This window comes from Arachis hypogaea, chromosome 13 (genome assembly GCF_003086295.3).
Source record: "Arachis hypogaea cultivar Tifrunner chromosome 13, arahy.Tifrunner.gnm2.J5K5, whole genome shotgun sequence".
Classification (NCBI taxonomy): Eukaryota; Viridiplantae; Streptophyta; class Magnoliopsida; order Fabales; family Fabaceae; genus Arachis; species Arachis hypogaea.
The window spans coordinates 4530199-4550625 of NC_092048.1; the positions used below are offsets into that span (position 1 = coordinate 4530199).

General features: G+C 34.6%; 2 protein-coding genes across 2 annotated transcripts; both read right to left on the minus strand.

The window, feature by feature from the left end:
- Nucleotides 1–4950: 4950 nt before the first annotated feature.
- Nucleotides 4951–5894, minus strand: LOC112736613 (histone H2A). The gene is made up of 2 exons (XM_025786136.2): nt 5534–5894; nt 4951–5414 (listed from the first exon to the last, which is right to left on the minus strand). Exons 1-2 carry the CDS (start codon nt 5744–5746, stop codon nt 5175–5177), a joined length of 453 nt encoding a protein of 150 aa, XP_025641921.1. The 5' UTR covers nt 5747–5894; the 3' UTR covers nt 4951–5174.
- A 4466-nt stretch (nt 5895–10360) lies between these two features.
- LOC112736614 (uncharacterized) lies at nt 10361–15485 on the minus strand. Its single transcript, XM_072213038.1, has 11 exons — nt 14906–15485; nt 14658–14742; nt 13655–13851; nt 12062–12144; nt 11837–11882; nt 11663–11719; nt 11499–11553; nt 11322–11422; nt 11134–11197; nt 10910–11043; nt 10361–10806 (listed from the first exon to the last, which is right to left on the minus strand). Exons 1-11 carry the CDS (start codon nt 14987–14989, stop codon nt 10633–10635), a joined length of 1080 nt encoding a protein of 359 aa, XP_072069139.1. The 5' UTR covers nt 14990–15485; the 3' UTR covers nt 10361–10632.
- Nucleotides 15486–20427: the final 4942 nt, after the last annotated feature.

The following is a 20427-nucleotide window of genomic DNA, read 5'->3' on the forward strand; positions in this document are numbered from 1 at the left end:
CCACCACGGAGAAGTTGTTAGCAATACCCCCCGCTTCCACATACTCCATTGTACGTCTCCGTTCCTTGATTGAGTGACGGTACGGAATCGAACTGTTGTCTCCTGAGTTGTTGGCTTGGATATGTTGATTTCTTGATGTAACTTCTTTTGTTTGTTCTATTAAAAGGATTTTTTTTTCTAAAATAAAATAAAAAATAATTATTTTTTTAAATTTGATTTTTCAATTTTAATTTTTTAAATATGATTTTTTTTTTTTACATGTTCGCCGTACTTCTTGGTAGGGGTGGCAAACGGGTCTAAACCCGCCGACTTGGCACGCGAAACCCGTCAAAAAGGCGGGTCGGGATGAAAAATTGGGACCGTCAAATATTACAAGCCCCCTAATTCGCACTGCTTAAAACCCAACTTCCCCCAACCCAAATTACAAGAGAATGAAGATGAAAATTGAGGGTTTTAGATTATGTTTATTTTGCTTTGAAGATAATATTTATCATTATGTTTAGGATGAGAACTTGGTTTATAATTATGTTTATTAGATATTTATAATTACAAAGACTTTAATGTTTGTGAATATAAAAATTATAATTTTTTATGCCTTTAGAAATTATAAATTTATTAAAATGATTCTGAAATTATATATATTATTTAATAGTTAAAAGTAGAAAAAAAAAAAAGATAAGCCTGCCAACTCGCTAGCCCGCAATTAGGCCGGGTAGAGTGGAATTTTAGAATCGTCTCACTAGGCGAGGCGGGGCGGGGGAGGCTTCCCCACTTGCCACCTCTACTGCCCAGCAAACTTCATAATATATATATAGAGTTTGCCTGATCCCCGACGAACTTCTATATTTTTATAAAGTTCGCCTTATATCCGGCGAACTTCAATACACTTATTCATAAATATCAGATTGTGTGAGAAAAAAAAAGTTGAAAAGTTAATCATGACAACCATTATCAGCGTCTTCATAGTACATAGGAATACACAAGAGTACACAGAAATAAGTAGTATTTTTTTTTTTGGGAAATAGTGATTTTTTAAATTTGTAAATAAAAAAATCCTTGTTAAATATGACTTATTCCTGTGGAATTTTTTTTGTTATAAATTATTAAAAATATTTATTTTCATGGAATCCAGTTTTGATCTTTATTTACAGGAATGAACGTTTTTTTTGTAACTAGGGAAAGTTCGCCGTACCCCCAGCAAACTCTATGTGAAGTTTCCCCATAAATGGCCCTAACACAACGAAATTGAGCACCGAACTTTGTTCTCGACAATCATTTTGGTTGTTTATTATCACATTTTTTTACAATGGCAAGAAATCTATTGTTATCCATTTATTACGATGGAGAAATGGTGTACGATGAGGAAGGTTCTATCGTTTTTAGATCGAACTAACCAATATTTACCCATCTGACAGAAGAAATCAATTGTTTAGAGATGTTAAAGAAGATCTATCGTTTTTTGGATCGAACCAACCAATATTGACTTCGATGGGGCAAGATCATCGTCGACTGGATTTGACGGTGATTGCGCAACATATTTTCACAATGGTAAAAGCGGATCCAATAATAAATATCAGGATGTCTAATGGCCTGGTCGGGATGTGCTGCAGGCCACCGAACTGCTGCACCACTCGGTCCAGCTGATGCCACTCTACAATAGCAAAGTAGAGCTGCGGGCAGACAACAGCCTCCGTGTGGTCAGCCTCAGCAATCGCATGCGGAACAAGACCCTCCAGCTGTGAGTCTGCATACGGTGTCCATTCATCTTGTTTCCAAGAAGCAAATTGGTGTTTTTATTGAATTTTCATATGCAAAACACATAACATAAAGTAAACTCGGTATGCATAAATACTTATGACTTACGGCGAGTATGCCAATCCCGTTCAGGACACGCCTGTAATGTCTAAGGCGCCCCTCGCTTCTGGCGTTGTCCGCTCGGTACTGAACCCACCTACAATTCCACGGTAAAGGTAACCTCACAACTCAGTTATATTAAGCACTTAATATAGTAAATAAACAAAGGACTATTGCAGAAAATAAAAAAAATATACCTCTTAACAAGCGGAAACCGACAGGTATCAAATCCATCCGGACGTAGTAGGGGAATACGGTGGTAGGCCCAAGACTATGGCTAACGCAACAACCTAGGTTGTGCATCATGCTCCGTGGCGCAGCACATCTAGTGGTACATCCAAGCCAATACAGTCGATCCCCACGACAACCTACCACAAGCATCGAGGTCCTCCAGAAGGGGGAGCCACCTGATGTGCACCCGAGAGTCAGATGCATCTGGGAATAGAATACCCCCTATCAGCTACATAATGTAGCCTCTTGTGCACCTCAGGAGGCGCTCCTCAGTGGCGTCTAGCTCCAACTCTTCGCAGACAGTGTTAAGGAACCAAGTTAGCTTGACAGTCCATTTCATCTGTGATTGTCTGTCATCCGCACTAGGCACAACACCCAGGAATTGCTGACAAAAGTCTTCAATGGTCCGTCTCTGATGGTGCTGCTCCTAACTACCTATGCACCCGCTCACAGGATCACCATCGATCTTGAGTCTCAACTGATACGCCACGTCCTGCAGCGTGATGGTCATCTCCCCGAATGCTAGATGAAAGGTGTGGGACTCAGGTCTCCACCTCTCTAATAACGCCGAGGCAAGTGGCCAGTCATGCTCGAACTCAACCATGTATGCCACATACTCAAACCCAGCTCGTCTGAGATATGGCCTAATCGCCTCCGGTAGCCTCGTCATCAAATTCCACCTGGTGCGCAAGATTCGAGGCGCCTACCAAACGGAAAGATAAAATTAAAAACAAAACAAAAAAAAAAAAACAGCGTCAACTCTAAATAGCACAAGTTCACTATTTCATAATTAAAGGAAGATAAACGACAACGATATCATCATACCAGTCAATCAAGTCTGCCAGCAACGTGCTCAGCCTGATCTAATCTGTAAAGGGTCCCCTCGTATCCCAATAACTACTACTCCATCTAACCACAACCAATTTAAACAAAATAACATGTACTTATCAGCATTTGTTTCACATTAACGAAATTTGTAAACAAACGTATTTGATAAATACTAGTTATCTACCTCACCTTCACTAAAATCCTTAGCAACCCTAACCTATTACTCACTTAACCCTACATTCTAACTTAATTTTATTAAGATTTGACTAACAACTTAAACCAATTTTTCTTACTAAACTAACTAAGAAATAGACTAACAGCTTATACTAATTCACATGTTAAAAACAATCAACAACCACCGAATAACATGAAATACGTAAACAGTAACTCTAATTATAATTAGCATGCAACCACTAGCTAAGAAATAATAGGTAACTCTAACTAGTCGGAGAAAAATTACTCAAACTAACATAGTAATTACTAACCTCAAACTGTTGATGTTGTGAATAATGAATCTCTTCAACGCCAGAATACAGAAAGTTCTAATAGAATAAAAATTGGGAGAAAGTTTGGAAAGAAAAGGACAAGAGACAATGGTCCCACTTCGAATTTATAATACGTCGAACTTTGCATAGAGTTCACCGGGGTACGGCGAACTTCCCCTAGTTACAGAAAAAAAAAACGTACATTTCTATAAATAAAGATCAAAACTGGGTTCCGTGAAAATAAATATTTTCAATAATTTATAACGAAAAAAAAAAATCATATTTCTGTGTAACTGTGTATTTTTTGAGACGATGATAATAGTTGTCATTGGTGCTAACGATATTGAAGAACCCATACTTGTTGTTTGTGTACTTGTGTGTATTCCTATCTATACTGTTGGAGACGATGATAATGACTTAAAAATTGAAATTTTGAAAAATTTAAGTGAAGTTCATCGGGGTACAACAAATTCGCTCTAACAAAAAAAAAATCCTTCTATTAAAATATTTTTTTTTCTTTTTACATGTGGAATAACTTTTTGTTGAAAATTAAAAAGAAAATGGATTCTAACAAAAAAATAATAATAATTTAATGTTGTTAAAATTAACAAGATTACGATAACAAATAAATTACTTTGAAAGTGATAAGTAAGTCAAGCAATAGTCTTTTCCTCCCAGATCTCCAGCATCTGATAATTTGTTTATCCATAGCCAGACACCAGAGGCACCAGTTGGTTATTGTTATCCAAATATTTTATCAATTATAATTACTTTTTAAATCAAAATATCTAAACATAAACTCCATTAAAACAAACTCAATCTTAATAAAATCAAGTTGAACTCAAATCCTAATTTATAAGAGCTAAACCAAAAATACACAATGGTTAGCCTAACTTGTAAGTATTATCTATTGTATGTAAATTCTGACTTTGATTTTAATCAAAGAACATATTGTAACCTAAAAAAAATTAGAAACACCGCAATTCGAGGTTGAATACAGGTAACTTAAAATCTACACAGCTGAAATATCTATCCTATTTTTTTGTTCTTAAGTTTGTGTGAAAAATATATATATTTTTTCCATCATATTTGATAAGCAAGTCTTACCATCATATTAAACATTTAAGATTGAATACAACTTTGGCATTTATTTCTTTTATAATTTAATCAAAAAACAAAATCAAGGGCCATAATAATATTTGGACAAATCCTTCGAACCCTTGTTCATCTACACCTTTTCATAGCAGATATGGTGGATGTGAATGTGCCCTATATAAAGTTGCAAACTTTGTGTTTACTTTTCCTGTTTTATATAGGTCTAATCTAAGTCTTTCAAGAATCAGAAACAAAATACATAAATCAATGTATAACAATCTATAAAACATAGATCTAACCTTTTTCTTGATGGGGACACAGGAATAACCAAAACAAACATTATCCTTATGTTAGTTTGATTTGTTTCAACGGTTTTTCGGTCTCGAAAAATATCATTTTCAAGTGTCTAGTCAAATGTTTGAAGAAAATGGGACTAAGTTACTAGGCTAAAAAAACATGGACAAAATGCATTGGTATTAAAGCTACAAGAATGAATTGAAACGAGCTGCTTTCAATTCGTTTTGGAACCCTACATCATTGAGATAACTTTAAACCATAAAAGCATTACATTCTTTTCCAAGGGACTGATCTAAGAGAAAAATCTAACAACATACATATACATGAAAAATAAAAGTTCCAAAACAAACTAATAACAACAACTTAGCATCATCAACTATAAGATCAAGCCTTCTTAGGAGACTTAGTGCCCTTAGATGGAGACTTTGGTTCCTTGGTAGCAGTTTGAGATTTCTTGGGCAACAGAACAGGGTTTATGTTAGGAAGGACACCACCATGAGCAATGGTAACACCAGCAAGCAATTTTCCAAGCTCCTCATCGTTCCTCACAGCTAACAACACATGCCTTGGAATAATCCTATTCTTCTTGTTGTCTCTAGCAGCATTCCCAGCCAACTCCAACACCTACAATAATGTTAAATTTCCCAAATTAAATTCCAAACCCTAAAATTGATACGCAATGTAGTAATAATAATCGAAGATCTAAGAAGTAATTATAGCTCATTATTGTCATCAACAGATACCTCCGCGGCTAGGTATTCCAAAACGGCGGCGAGGTAAACCGGAGCACCGGTTCCGACGCGCTGAGAGTAACGGCCTTTCTTCAGGAAGCGTCCGATTCTTCCGACGGGGAATTGGAGACCGGCTTTGACGGACCTTGAGACTGGCTTCCTCTTGGGACCACCGCCTCTCCTACCGGCGGCTCCTTTCTTGGTTTTTCCGGCGGGGCTGTCCATGAAGAAAGTTTACGGAAAGGATGAGTTTTTTGGGTGTGAAGAGAGTGATGATGATGAAGATGGTGGAAGCGATTGATGTCGGGTTTGGATTTATTGAGGTTTGGCAGGGGCCAGGTGACTACGAGGATCAACTACGTGGATGGATTCTGAACGTTAGATTATATCTTAATCAACGGTTATGGCCTTTTTAAATTTATGATCTGTGTCACTCCTGAATGGACCAATGGAATTCCAGTATTCTTTGTATCTTTTATATTTTTACTTTTATATCAGAATTCATTATTTTCTGTATTATTAATTTGTTATGTATCATAATAAATTTAATTTATATTATGATAACTTTGTTTTTAATTTTCTGTATTATTAGGTATCATAATAAATTGAATTAATATTATGATAACTTTGTTTTAAATATTTCAAGTTTTATTATAAAGATTTCTGTCAAACTTTTTAAAATATTAAAATATTATTAAAATATAAATTAAAAATTTTTTAAAATATTATTAAGTGTTCAAAATACTTTCAATTAATTTTCTATTGGGTCAAAGCTAATTAAACACAATCTGATCTTTGAATTAATTAAGGGCCCGTTTGGAAAACTCTAGAAGTAACTTTTTTTAATTTTTGACTTATGAAAAGTAGTAGTATTAATGTTTGGTGCAATTTTCAAAACCAAATTGCAACTTTCTAATAAGTTATTTAGGAGCTTATAGAGAAGTTAAAAAAAATGACTTCTCTCATAATACTTCTACTTTTCATCACATTTCTATAAAATAAACACTTTTAGAGTTAAAAATCTAAACACAAAATAACTTATTTATAAGTTACTTTTAACAGAGTCATTTATTGTTTAAGTTATTTTATAAAAAAGAACTTAATTAAGTTGGTTACCCAAACTGGGCCTAAGTCTTATGCAAAAATCATTTCATAACAAGTGGCTGAATTTTGAAAAGATAGTAAAACTAATTGGCCCAAGAAACTAATGTAAAGTCCAAGTTATCACATCTCTTGGTCCAACATCTTCCTTGATATGAAATAGAAGAAGAAAGAAAAAAGTATCACTCTTTGGTTACCTACTCCCCTTGGTTGCGGAACTCAAATTTTAATTCAATTAATTACTCTCTTAGTAATCGTAACTCCAAATTCAATTCAATTTAATTTGCACTTCCATTGAAAGTTTTCTCTTCTCTCTTCTCTCTCTCTCTCTTTCGGTCACATTCATCATTCAAAGAAAAAGAAAGAAAAAATTAGAAGCCACGGAAAAAAAAAATCCTATAAAAAAAGGCTAAGAAAGTTCTTTACCACAAAAGAAAAGATTTGAAAAAAGACTTAAAGATTTGTTGCCAAGAAAAGAAAAGATCAGTTTCGGTCAGAAAGCAAATCTATCTTGGTAAAAAGTTTATTTTCGTTTTTGTTCCACCAAGAAGAAGATAGCCTCTGAGTCTCAAGAAGGAAGAAGCAAAAATGAAAATCATGAAGCTGTCCTAGATCAGACAATTCTTGGAGCCAAAGTCAAGATCAAAGGTCCAGATTGAAGAAGATGGATGAAAAAGGATGAGAGAGATGAGGTAAGCTTGCATGCATCACCCTCGGTCCTCTTAATTCTCTCTGATGAAGCCGATGCTACTCTTAAGTATGAGAAGAAGGTGCTGGGTTGGTTAAACCATATTTCAATTTTGGAAGTTTCCCCTTCTATATTAAGGGTGAACGGCCAATGGTTGAGATCAAGGAGAGAAAGTGAAAAAGCACAGAATTCTCATAGGTACCCGAGCTTCCTAAGTTCTTCTCCTTCAATGGTGTTCATTTTGTTTTCTTTTTCTTAGTATTGTCTGTTTGAGTCTCATGGTAAAAGGTAAACATGGTGAGGCTTGTAAGAAAAAGTTAGTGAGAGGTAAAAGACAATGAACAATATTAGAAAAAAATCATAGATGTCTCAGAATTTTTTTGTATATCTTTCTGTTGTGTTTTATGATCTTGTGGGATTTCCTTACAAGTTGGGTTAACACTTTGCTGTTGAAAGTTTGGTTTGAGTCCAAGTCAAATTCAGATTAGGGTTAGAATTTGGATTTGTCCTAGATAAGATTGGGGTAGATACTAAGAAAAGAATTGGTGTTTGTAATCTTGAAAAAGATAGTGAAATTTCATCATTGTTGTGATGGAGACTAAATGTAGGCTACATTGCACCTAGTAGCTGAACCAGGATATATCTAGTGTCAATTCTTCTTTTCTGTTGGGTTAGCACTTTGTTGTTGAAAGTTTGGTTTGAGTCCAAGTCAAATTCAGATTGGGGTTAGAATCTGGATTTGTCCCAGATAAGATTGGGGTAGATACTAAGAAAAGAATTGGTGTTTGTAATGTTGAAAAAGATAGTGAAATTTCATCATTGTTGTGATGGAGACTGAATGTAGGCTACATTGCACCTAGTAGCTGAACCAGGATATATCTGGTGTCAATTCTTCTTCTCTGTTTCTTCTCTATTTCTGGTTTTCAGGAGACAAAATGAAAAATGTCTCTCAACTTATTACGAGATAAAAATGAAAATAATATTCTGCGAAAAAAGAATATAAGATTCAACACCTCACTTTTCTTAGCTACTGATTACCATTATATATATTCTAATTAAAATAGCGAATAAGTGGATGAATCTAATGAAAAATTTTAAATTTTGTGAATTGAAATAAGAGAGTTACAAAAGAGGATGAGGCAGGTAGGTATATATATTTTTAGTAAGTATGATAAAATATGTATTTTTTTTAATTTTTAAAAATTATTTTTTAGTTTTTAAAATAAATTTTATTTTTATTTTTATCGTTAAATTTTTTATAATAAAAAATTAGCCAAATATATATAAAAAATAATACTATATTATCAGAAAATATTATTATTTTTTATCCGATCGGTAATAATTTTCAAACTTTTAAGTAATCATAAACACTATGTTGAAAAGTTAGAAAAACGTGCCTCCACGTTTGGTTCTTACTCAGCAGCAAACAAAAATTAAAGCTGCTGATCATAAGTTCCACAAATGAATGCAAGTCTTGTTACTGAAATCCTGAAACTAATTTAATTTGGTCATGCCTCTTCCTACTACTCGTTCCCGGCGAGTGGTATCAACGTTACTGTACGCCTCAACATGGATGATTCTGTTGATTGCTACGGTGGTTCTTGCATCCTTACCCCCAACCTTGGCCTTCATGTTAGCGATATCTCAATCTTCACATTTCGTCACAATCCCTTTGGATTTTCCTAGAGATATGGTGCACTTGCCTCAGCAAGCTGTCACCACCAGCTTCCACATCGATTTCTTCTTGCCAACGTTGTTTGCTGCTTTGGTGGTTGCTGCTTCTACCTGCTTCCTTCGCGCACTGGCACCCTGGACAGAGTCATAGGCTATGTTCATTTCATTCAATTTTGACATTTTCGTAATTACTTATTTTGTCATGCTTTGTAGTTTGCCAAAATTATTCGCTGTTAATCTATATTGCACACATTGAAATAAGTTTTATTCTATTCCTTGAAAGATTCGAACCGGGGACCTTACATCCCGAAACTACCTTGCTTGCATATTTCTAAAGATTTCTTCAATTTAATCACGCTGCATGAAGCATGGCTAATCAGTAACACGTCCTGTTCCTTTTTCTCCCTCTATATTTTCTCTGAGAAGCCGTTGGCACTCCCGCTCAGTGCTAATTTCGCACTCTCAGTTTGATGTCGACGCCTTGAAATTTTCAAATCTCAACGCGAAAGCATGTCCGCGGTTCTCGACATGGCTCTCATGACATCATCAGCAACAAGCCTGGATCCGGAAACCGTGCCATCAGCCGCGCCGCTCCCTAGCCACTGCTAAGGCACCTTGAATTTGATCAATTCTCGTTCATTACTTTATTTTCTAATTTGGATTATGGCTTTTCAACGGCGATATTCTGTGGCTGCATAATGTGGGAAGCTGCAGAGTTTAGCGATAGTCGCTTTTGCTTTGGTCAAACCATTACGGAGGAATCTTCGGTTGAGGCGGTTTTCCGGCTCCAACTATCCTCTTTCCCCTCCCCGGCAAAGAATTAAAAGGAAAACAAGAGGTTCATGCGATCGCATAGTTGTCATAAGTCGTCTTGTTTTGTACAAGGGTTGTTCACCAGAAATTTTCATGGTTTCAGGGGAGTACTTCTTTATTGATTTTGTGGTAACTTTGCATTAGATCTAGTAAGATGTAATCTTCGTTATCTACATATTCAGGCTGGGGATACTCTATAGATATGGTTGGCTATATTCAGGTTATTGTTTGTGCAGTGAATTTGGTATGCATGTTGACCTTAATTTCCTTCTATCTGCACTACTTGGAATCTTTATTGCCTTCTTGGGGTCGATTCCTTTACTGCATGAAAATTAATCTCTTCTACTGGACCGTACAACTGCAAGACAATTTTATGTCATTGTATTGCAGTTGAGGCTAACGATCCATCACAAGCTACTACTACATTTGGGGTTACTCTGTTTTAGATGCAGTAATGTTGTATTGTAGTCAATGAGGAATCTTTATCAACAGGGCAAGTCATTATGCGTTTAATGTAATGTACTGTGGTGAACAAATCCTTGTTCATATTTGTGTGAAACGAATTGCAGTTCATCAATTTAACCGTCTTATCATTTTCTGATGCTATAAGACCTTGTACCGTGAACTTATTGTATCTACAGTGAACAAATCATACATATCATTAACAAAGGTTCACTTGTTTTACACCTATTATCCCATTGACCCCGAGCAAAAATCACAGGATCGTGGTGCCACGCATTCATCTATAACAATTTTTCCCTCGGCTTTCAAAGCGATGGCGCAACTTCTGCGCATGTAGAAATCACGCAGAGCAGTGGCAAGGGGAAGTGGGAAACTACTGCGATTTTGGTTTAGTAAAGTTGTCCCACGTAGAATATATAAACCCTATTAATGAGTAATATAACGCCTGAAGACATGCCATCACGAAGTTCCAACACGAGGACGGCCAATACCATGGATAGAGCAACCTGAAGAACAAACTTATAAGATGCCGAGGGTATCTTCCAACCTGTAACATGACATGACAATGTTAGACAAGAGGAGGTTCTTGCAATTTATAATGATTTGCCATGAACAAGAAGTAGCTTGTAGACCAAAATAAAAATACTAACTGGAAAGAGCAAATCTAATGCTTCCCAGGCAGCATGACGAACAGCTCTGGTTGGATACATTGGACCACCAGGAGATGTAAAACTATATAAACACGTCTTCAATCTCGTGCTTGTAGTCATTCTTAATTCCATACCTGTGCCATTAGCATAAACAAATGAAATGGCATAGCTATGTTAGGTTGAGATAAGAATACTCCAAATACTGGATATGGTTGATGTAGTACCCTGGAGGACCTTAATTTCTGAAAGGTAATGCAACAGCACCGGTTCCACCTTCAACTTTTGAAGCTGCCAAGAAAAAAGTTTTTCAAAATATATTATGGCTAGCATCTTCTTTCCTTCATATTACTTTGCATGGCATTAGATGATATGGCTCCTAACTATTGAAGTTGAAAAGTTAATCCGAATGTACCTGATCAGTAAGTTCAGTAACAAATATATCCGCTGGACCACCAATTAGAAAAGCAGTTGGAAAATTTGGACATTGTTTCAAGAAGTTATCCACTTTGTCAGCTGCAAAGAAAATGTATGTATTTCAAACTCTAGTGCAATGTAATTCATATGCTAATCCATTCCTCCAAATGTCTACCTGAATTGTAAAATAAAATGAACCTTGAGAGCAAAAGATACATGTCTCGCTGAGCCTGAGAGTTAAATGAAAGTTACAGTTTTAAAATGCCATCACTAGCAACTAAACTAAAGGATCCAATAAAAACTTGTCTAATATTAGAAACTCAATCTGATTAATCTAACCTGGACAGGAATTTTATTCAATCGATTATGGTCTAATGCAACATCTTCCAGAAGGTACTGGTTTGAGGGAAATAAAAAGAACAGGCAAAGGAATTAGAAAAAAGAAGCAATAATGACATCACCATCAGAAAGTAGACATCATGCAAATATTAGATTCTCGTTTGGGACTCTTACAAGAAATAGAGACTGGAAACGCCTTGTATTTGTTTGAATGTCAATCCTGCACACAGCACCAACAAATATAATTTCATTATCATCTTGGTTTGATAAGGAACATCAATTTCCAAACAATGTAAAATTTCAATATCAAACAATCCAAATCCATGTTCAAACTTTGCAGTTATAGCCAATAAACTAATGTTAATTGTTTCCGTTTAACAGCTTGTATTGCACTCTTACCAGAACACATCTGTGGCTCCTTGAACTAGAGCAGATGAATAGCGGAGGAGCACTTCTGGCTTATCAATTTGAGCTTCAAATAACTGCAAAAAGGTTTGAACTTATAGTGAAACACAACAGGCAGCCAAAGGGAAACATAGAGACCCAAAAAAGAGAAGATTTTCAGGATATAAACAAGAACAAATAATATGAATTAGTTTTGGATTATATATGGTGTGTAAAAGTTAGGATCCCTCATACTTCTGACATAGTTTACAAGTTATATCATATTCTATTGTCACATTACATATTTTGTTGTTTTGCTTCTCAGAATTGTCATTAGCTACAACTCATTCCAGGTATTCTCTATAAATATTCATCATATATTAGACATGATATGTATTAAGTTCCTAAACATCAAAGGGGAAACCTGCTCATGTTAGGGGTTTGAAAAATAGTTACTAACTTTCTATCAACTGCTCACTGATATATTAATTTGATACTGATTCAGGCGTTGCATTAACTTTAGAAACCAATGACGAATTATTAAAAAATTAAGATAACAGAGAATAAATCATAGTACATCAGATAGTATGAACCGCCTTATGGTATAGAACTAACTTAAAAAGGGAATTGCGAACCAGTATGCCAACACTTTCAGACAAACAAGACTGAACATCACAAAACCTCAGCTTTTGATGATCATGTCACCCAAATTAAGTGTTGAGAATATGGACAGTGAATAATGATAAGAACGAACCGAGATTCTTGTAGGACAGCATGTAGATATAAAATAGTGATTGGGAGGGGTTTGGTTTTAATCCCCCCCCCCCCTCCTTTTCTCTCCCTCCCTCCCTCTCTTTAAAATACCCTAATAGAACATACTTACAATGTTGACTAATCCGACATTTGTTACTATTACACATTTAATTAATAAAAGGGTAGATTAATATTAATCCAGTAGTAATGACAATTTGATAGGATACCTTGTGATGCCATAAGATGAAACATTATTTCCTATTTATTTATAATAATACTAGACTTCTAATGAAAACAAATTAGTTAGAGAATTAAATCATGAAATATAAGGGAAATATAGAAAATTATTCGTATGATGATATCATATATTCTTGTAGGACACACTGGTATTCTAAGATATGATTAGGATAATATGAGATATTTTCATGTATTTTAACCATAATATTACTAAAAAAATGTTTCCGTAGTTGGCTTCTAGGTGTGTTAAAGGCATGGCAATCATGACGGAAACAAATCTAGTCACTTCAAATATATAACCTTTAACAGAATAGAAATTGATAACGCTTCTTCAGTATCTTGCTCGATTTTCTCTTGAATGTGATGTAATGTTCGAAATCATTCAAATCAAGTGCAATAAATTCCGGTAAACGTTCTATGGACGTGAATTTATCTCTAAAATAGCTAGCTTATATAATTTACTAGGTTATAAGTACACTCTACTTTATTAGCCTAAGAACTAATACATTTACTTTTGAACTTTAAGACAAGCTCACTTCAGATAAAATTAATCCGATATTCAAATATTTTCAAGCAAGCAACAAGACCATGAATTGTGAAATACACAAGCTCACATACCCATTTGTGAAAAAGGAGGGCAAAGATATGCGAAGAAAAAGATTGACTCCATAGTTGGACAATCAAGTCAAGGATAGGCTTTCCACTCCCAGGTACTCGTACAAAATAATCAGCAAGCACATCATAGAAACATAATGGACCATCAAGGACATCCTCTGCAGGACCAATGGCATCTTCTTCCTTGTTGACAATTACTTCTGTTATTGTAGGGGGGAAAATTGCAGTTGGTAATTCTTGTTTGAAAAAGGGCTCTCGGCAGTTTTAGATTCAAATATCCATGTGTTAGTACAGCAACATAATAGACCAACTTTTAGTGTTAGCTGGGCATACTAATATAGTCCTACGAATCCTAGGTAAGAGTTACAAAAAGTATCATACAACTATAATATAGTTCTGATAAATCAAGAGCAAGAAAAAAGACTTCAATATGTGGAAAGGATGATAAAATCTTATATTGAAAGAACCTCAAAAAACACCATATAGTTCTTTAGAAGTTGCTGTTGGGAGATGTCTGTCTAGAAGAACCTCAAAATCATGAAAATAAAACTTTGCATCAACTGCCTCCTAGAACACTTTTCCTTTAGCTCCGGACATATGCATAGCTAGGATGAGAAAATTTGTGTTACCACCAAAAAAAAAAAAAAAATCACCTCGTGCTTCCCACCACTGTAAACTACCCACATTAATACGTTTGACTATTCAATGCCACAAAATTGGCTTTATGTCACACAACACATGTTTTTCAGACAGAATTTTCTTGGCAGACATAGGATAGACGACAACCTTACATGCAATCTTTCATTTTAAGCATAAGAACCTTCTTCCAGAAAAAAATAAAATAAAAAATCCATAAACCGTGATCATGCAAACAGAGTGAACCATAAACAATAACCCCATGTCAAACGGTAGCAACACCATCAAAGACATTAGACTGCAAACTTTTTCAAAAGGAAAATTAAGGCTATGTTCTGAAGATAATCAATGGTTTCGACTCTCAATTCACCTTTAGCTCGGTCATCAACTTCTAAAGCAACGTCTGCAAACAGCTCCTGCAACAAATTGCGCCTCTGCGAGGAATTAGCTAGCGCCTGCACCACATAAAAATTCTCTTCAGCCAAAACAAAAAGCAACGCAACACAGCAAGCATATCAAGGATTCCTAGCTCCAATTTCAATTTCACAGCATTTTCCCGGCATTCAAAATAACAAATTTCCCCAAAAGTTAAAAAAAAATGGAATAGGAAAACCGAACCCGCTGGAGCTTCTTGTGGATCGCTTGAGAGAGCGCGTCGAGGTACGCGGAGCTTCGATTCTGCGTGGAATGAGCTTCGGACATCTCCGATGGAATCGGAATCTGAAACTGGTTAAAGCAACCTTGGAGCGGAAGCAATAGCGCGCAAAAAAGAAAACCCTAGAAATCCCTAATTTAATCTTCGATCCAAACACGGCATCAACATTTTCCTTCCTTCCTTCCGGCAACAACAGTAATAGAAAAAAGAAGAAAAAATAAAATAAAATAAAATCGGAAATAACGCAGATTTATTTGGTAACACAGAGTTTGGTTTGTTTGTGGTGTGTCAACATTTGCCCTTTTCTTTTTACCTTGTTATCGTTGGTTCGTTCTATATATAATGCAGTTGAAGATTGGAGTGTTGAATGGAGAAGCTTAATGAAATGAATGAATAACGTGGAAGAGAGGGAAGAAAAGGATGTGTTAGTTCTTTGTTGAATTGACGTTGAGGTGAAGCGTGGCCGTTTCATACACAGACACAAAGAAAGGTGTCATATATAAGTGTCAATCATGTATCAACTATTTTCTTTTGGATATTCTTATTTCTATACATTTATGTGTTCAGTTATTTATTAGCCAAATCTTATTTGTATTCACTGTAGATCTTTAAATAGGACTCTCAAATACATTTTTTCATCAAATAAAATTATTAGACTTGTTTCATCTGTATTTTATTTTGTATTCTGTTTTTATTTCATGTATATTTACAGTGAGTGTTGAAAGTAAAGTACTTTGAAAAACAGCTTTGCTTTTTCTTGGTGTCTTTTATTTAATTTTTAGAAGAGATTTAGATAAAGACGTCTAAAATATTTTTTTAAATATATTTTTTAGTAATTAAAATTTAACATATATAATCGATTAATCGTATTATTTTTGTCAAAATTAGACCAGACAAATTAATTTGACCAAAAATAATGAATTAAATATTGAACCGGTCTAAATTTATATTTTTTGTATAAAAAATAATTACAATACCTCTATTATAGAAAATGACTAAAATACTCATACCCCAAATAGGTTCCCAAGAATTCACCGTCAGACAGATTTGTCCCCAACAAAATTTAACTAAAATCTTGTCCCTGACGTTTTTAGTTATACACCAAATACGTTCCCATGGCAGTTTGACGCGGTCAGGACGTCCTACGTGAAGGTTAACGCGTTGACGTGTCAGGTTAACTGTCACGTGTCACCTTCAGGACAATTTGGTCCCCATCCAAGTTGGACAAAACGACGTCGTATTGGATCATGAGGCAAACGACGTCGTTTCGTGGAGGACAAATTCGTCCCACCATGGAAGACAGAGTTACGAAACGACAACGTTTTAAATGGGGGACCTATCTGACCTGTTCGAAGGGACCTATCTGCCTGATGATTATGCTTTTGTAGGGACCTATTTTGTGCCTACAGAAGCATAATCATCAGGCACATAGGTCCCTTCGAACAGGTCAGGTAGGTCCTCCATTTAAAACGTTGTCGTTTCGCAACTCTGTTTTCCATGGTGGGACGAATTTGTCCTCCACGAAACGACGTCGTTTGCCTCATGATCCAATACGACGTCGATTTGTCCAGTTTAGATGGGGCCAAATTATCCTAAAGGTGACACGTGACAGTTAACCTGACACGTCAGCCCGTTAACCTCCAGGTAGGACGTCCTGACCGGGTCAAACTGCCATGGGACGTATATGATGTATAACTAAAAATGTCAGGGATTAAATTTTGTTAGGGACAAATCTGTCCGACAGTAAATTCTTTGGGGACCTATTTGGGGTATTACTCATATATATATATATATATATATATATATATATATATATATATATATATATATATATATATTAAAAACTCTAAATCTAATCCTATGGTAGAGAAGTAAAGAGTTAGAATTTAAAATTCTCAAAATTAATATATATAATAAAAATATTTTAACTAATTCTATAATAAAGATATTATAGCTATTTTTTATAAAAAATAATATTAATTTAAATCAATTGTAGATTTGATTTACTATTTTTTAATTAAATTAATTTATTTAGTCTAATTTTGATAAAAATAACACAATTTAATTAATTATATGTATTAAATTTTAATTATTAAAAAATATTTTTTTAAAAATGTTTTAGATATCGTTATTTAAATGAGAGAAATCCAAAATAGTCCCTGACAATTATCTTGAAAGACAACAAGATCCTTGACAAAAAAAATTCAAATCCGGTCCCTGACAATTACCTCGAAAGGACAACGAGGTCCCTGTGCAAAAAAAAAATCAATATTTTTTTTTTGCACAGGAGCTAATCAGTCCCAAAAAAAAAATATCAGGAACCGAATTTGGTGTTTTTTTTTTTTTTTTCCTTGAGGGCCTCATTGGATAGGGTATTCACTCTATTTAAATTTAAATGGTTCTCTAATTTTTTTTTTCATCTCTCGTATTTTTTAAAATAGTTAGCGTGTACAATCGAGCCAAATTCCTTGAGGTTCTTTTTATGTATTTTTTAACTATTAAATTATTATAATTCTTTTTATATTTATTGAATTATATGAAAAGTGATCAATTAGTACGGTTTGATGTATACGATGGCACAAGTTATAAGGCAAAATGTAACATCAAATTCTTCTAAAATAAAATAAAAAACAATAAAATAAAAAATAAAAATTCAATTACAGTTGAATTAATAAAACTTAGATACAAATATACAATATAAATTACAAAATCAATAATATTTAATTATTCACTTCTTTATTTTATTTGTTTTTTCATTTTAGAATATTCTTTTAAAAAAATTTGTACCAATTCATTGTCATGAAGATGTGCATAATAGAGTAAAAACCCCAAACTTCTGAGTTCTGCAGTTGTCTTGTTTCTCAGTTTCTGTGGCATGTTCTCGTTTTTCTGTCATTCTGTGCATTGTGTGTTTATTGGACCATGGACGCGGTGGCACGGTGGGGTATTTTGGAATTTCGACAAGTTTGGATAAAGAATAAGGAGGGAGCTGATGTGGCGATAGGTCCACTTTACGGTAGAAGATAGAAACTAAATATTTGAATTTAGTTAAATATATTAAATTAAATTATTTAATAATTTTTAATTATTAATTTTATATAAAATAGTTCTTTATAAATTTTTATTTTATTTTATTGGAATATATTTAAAAATATAATAAATATTTTATCTGGTCCGTAGCTTTTTTTTCTGTGAGTTATAATGCACTCTAATTATTCTTAAATTTCAATCAGACCTCTATTCATTAAGAAAAATAAAGGGTTAAGTACTATTTTGGTTTTTAAAGTATATGCTAAAAAAAATTTTGTTTCTAACCATTTTTTGCATACAAAATCGTTCCTAATGTTTAAAATCAAATTTTAAAATTGTCTTTTTTATTTAAATATTAACATTTTGGACTAAATTACTCGTAATAAAAAAATTACAAAATAAAAAAAAGAAAGTGTTTCTGTTATGGAAGAAGAAGAAGAATAAAGGGGAAGAGAAGAAGAAGAAGAAGAAGAAGCTGTCCATGATCCGCCTCTGCCTCCGCTTTCGTCGCCACCTCCGTACAGTTTTGGTCCCTAAGGTAAGGATGATTTTAAAACCAAGTTAAATTTTAGAGACGATTTTGTATACAAAAAAAGGTTCGGGACGAAAAAAATTTTTCAGCTATATTTTAGGGACCAAAATTGTACTTAACCAAAAAATGAACATATTAATCCCTGTTATCCAATGACAAATGGCTGTCTGTATCAAATAATAGTGTCAAATGTCAATTTTAAATAGTTGCGTAGAGGAAGGGCATTGCCCTGTCCTAAGTTTAGGTCTCTGGTGACTTTTTTTCCTTCCATTTATGTTATTCATTAATTTTATTATATGGAATTGTTGTGGAGTTGGTGAAAAGGGTTTTCATTCTCTGATTAGAGATTTGAGGAGAGAGTTTGAAACTAATTTCATACTTCTTCTTGAAACCCATGTTAGTGGGGACCGTGGCAATAAGATTCGAGAAAAATATGGGTTTTGATGGCGTCTTTGTGGAGGAATTTAGAGGACACTCGGGAGGTATTTGGTGTCTTTGGGACACTAATTTCTGGCAAGTTATTGTTCTCCACTACCATGTTCAATTTGTTCATATGCAGGTTGTTGGTAAAAATTCTGTTCTCTTGCTCTTTACAGCTGTCTATGGCAGTCCTCAAAGAAGTCAGAGAAAGGAGTTATGGAGTTGTCTTAATTCTATTAGTCAGAATATCTCTTCCCCATAGTGTATTGTTGGTAATTTTAATGCCATGCTCCACGCTCATGAAAGGAAGGGAGGATCATTGAATCAGATTCAGGGAGCTTGTACTGATTTCCAAGCTTGCGTGTCTGAATACGGGTTGATGGATTTGGGTTTTTCTGACTGGCCGTTTATTTGGAAGCGAGGAAATTTATTTGAGAGACTTGATCGAGACTTGTGCAACTTGGACTGGCAGATTACCTTCCCTGATGTTAAAGTCAAACACTTGGCTATGATGAAGTTAGATCATACTCCTCTCTTATTTCAGCTTGCTTTTCCTCAACCCCTTAACAGAAGAAGGAGACCCTTTCGTTTTACTGCAGCATGGCTTACTCATTAAGATTTCGGTGATGTTAAAAATAATTGGAGTTGGCAAAATTCTTGGTCTAATTGTATTTCAAATTTTCAAGATGCTGTTAGAATTTGGAACTCTTCTGTGTTTGGGAATATCTTCTTCAAAAAGAACAGGATCTTTCGTAGATTAAATGGTATTGCCACCAGTCTTAATTTGAATAGCAACTCTTTTTTAGAAGACTTGCAAGCAAATTTGTGGGAAGAATATGAGCAGATCCTCTCTCAAGAAGAGTTGTTATGGTTTCAAAAGTCAAGATGCAATTGGATATAATTTGAAGACCGTAATACTAAGTATTTTCATGGCACGACTATGGCTAGAAGGCGCATAAATAAAATTAATTCCCTTATGGATGATAATGGGAATTGGGTGTCGGACAACTCCACTCTTGAAGTCATGGCTACTACCTTCTATGTGAATCTTTACCAGGATGACACTCCGAAAAATCCTTTTATTTTGAATCATGCTTTTCCTTCCCTGAATAATTATGAGATCAATCTTCTTGGCAGCAATGTTACTAATCAAGAAATTAAGGATTCCATCTTTCAAATGGGCAGCCTGAAAGCACCAGGTAAGGATGGCATTCAGGCCATCTTCTACCAACATCAATGGGAAGTGGTGGGAACTGATTTATGTCGGCTGGTGCAGAATATCTTCTCTAATCCTCACAAGATTAAGGAGATTAATGAAACTCTTATTACCCTTATTCCTAAGGTGGAGCCGGTTACTCACATGAAGCAAATGCGCCCAATTAGTTTGTGTAATATCTCATACAAAGCTGTTACAAAGATCCTTGCCAACAGATTGAGAAAAGTGATGGAAAAACGTGTTCAACCCAATCAGTGTAGTTTTGTCCCGGGAAGACATAGCGCAGA

Coding starts and splice junctions, on each gene's coding strand:
- LOC112736613 (XM_025786136.2), bottom strand. CDS start 5,746: ATGGACAGCCCCGCCGGAAAAACCAAGAAAGGAGCCGCCGGTAGGAGA. Junction 5,415..5,533: donor TGGAATACCTAGCCGCGGAG/GTATCTGTTGAT, acceptor ACATTATTGTAG/GTGTTGGAGTTGGCTGGGAA.
- LOC112736614 (XM_072213038.1), bottom strand. CDS start 14,989: ATGTCCGAAGCTCATTCCACGCAGAATCGAAGCTCCGCGTACCTCGAC. Junction 14,743..14,905: donor TCCACAAGAAGCTCCAGCGG/GTTCGGTTTTCC, acceptor TATGTGGTGCAG/GCGCTAGCTAATTCCTCGCA. Junction 11,423..11,498: donor CATTTTATTTTACAATTCAG/GTAGACATTTGG, acceptor TTTTCTTTGCAG/CTGACAAAGTGGATAACTTC.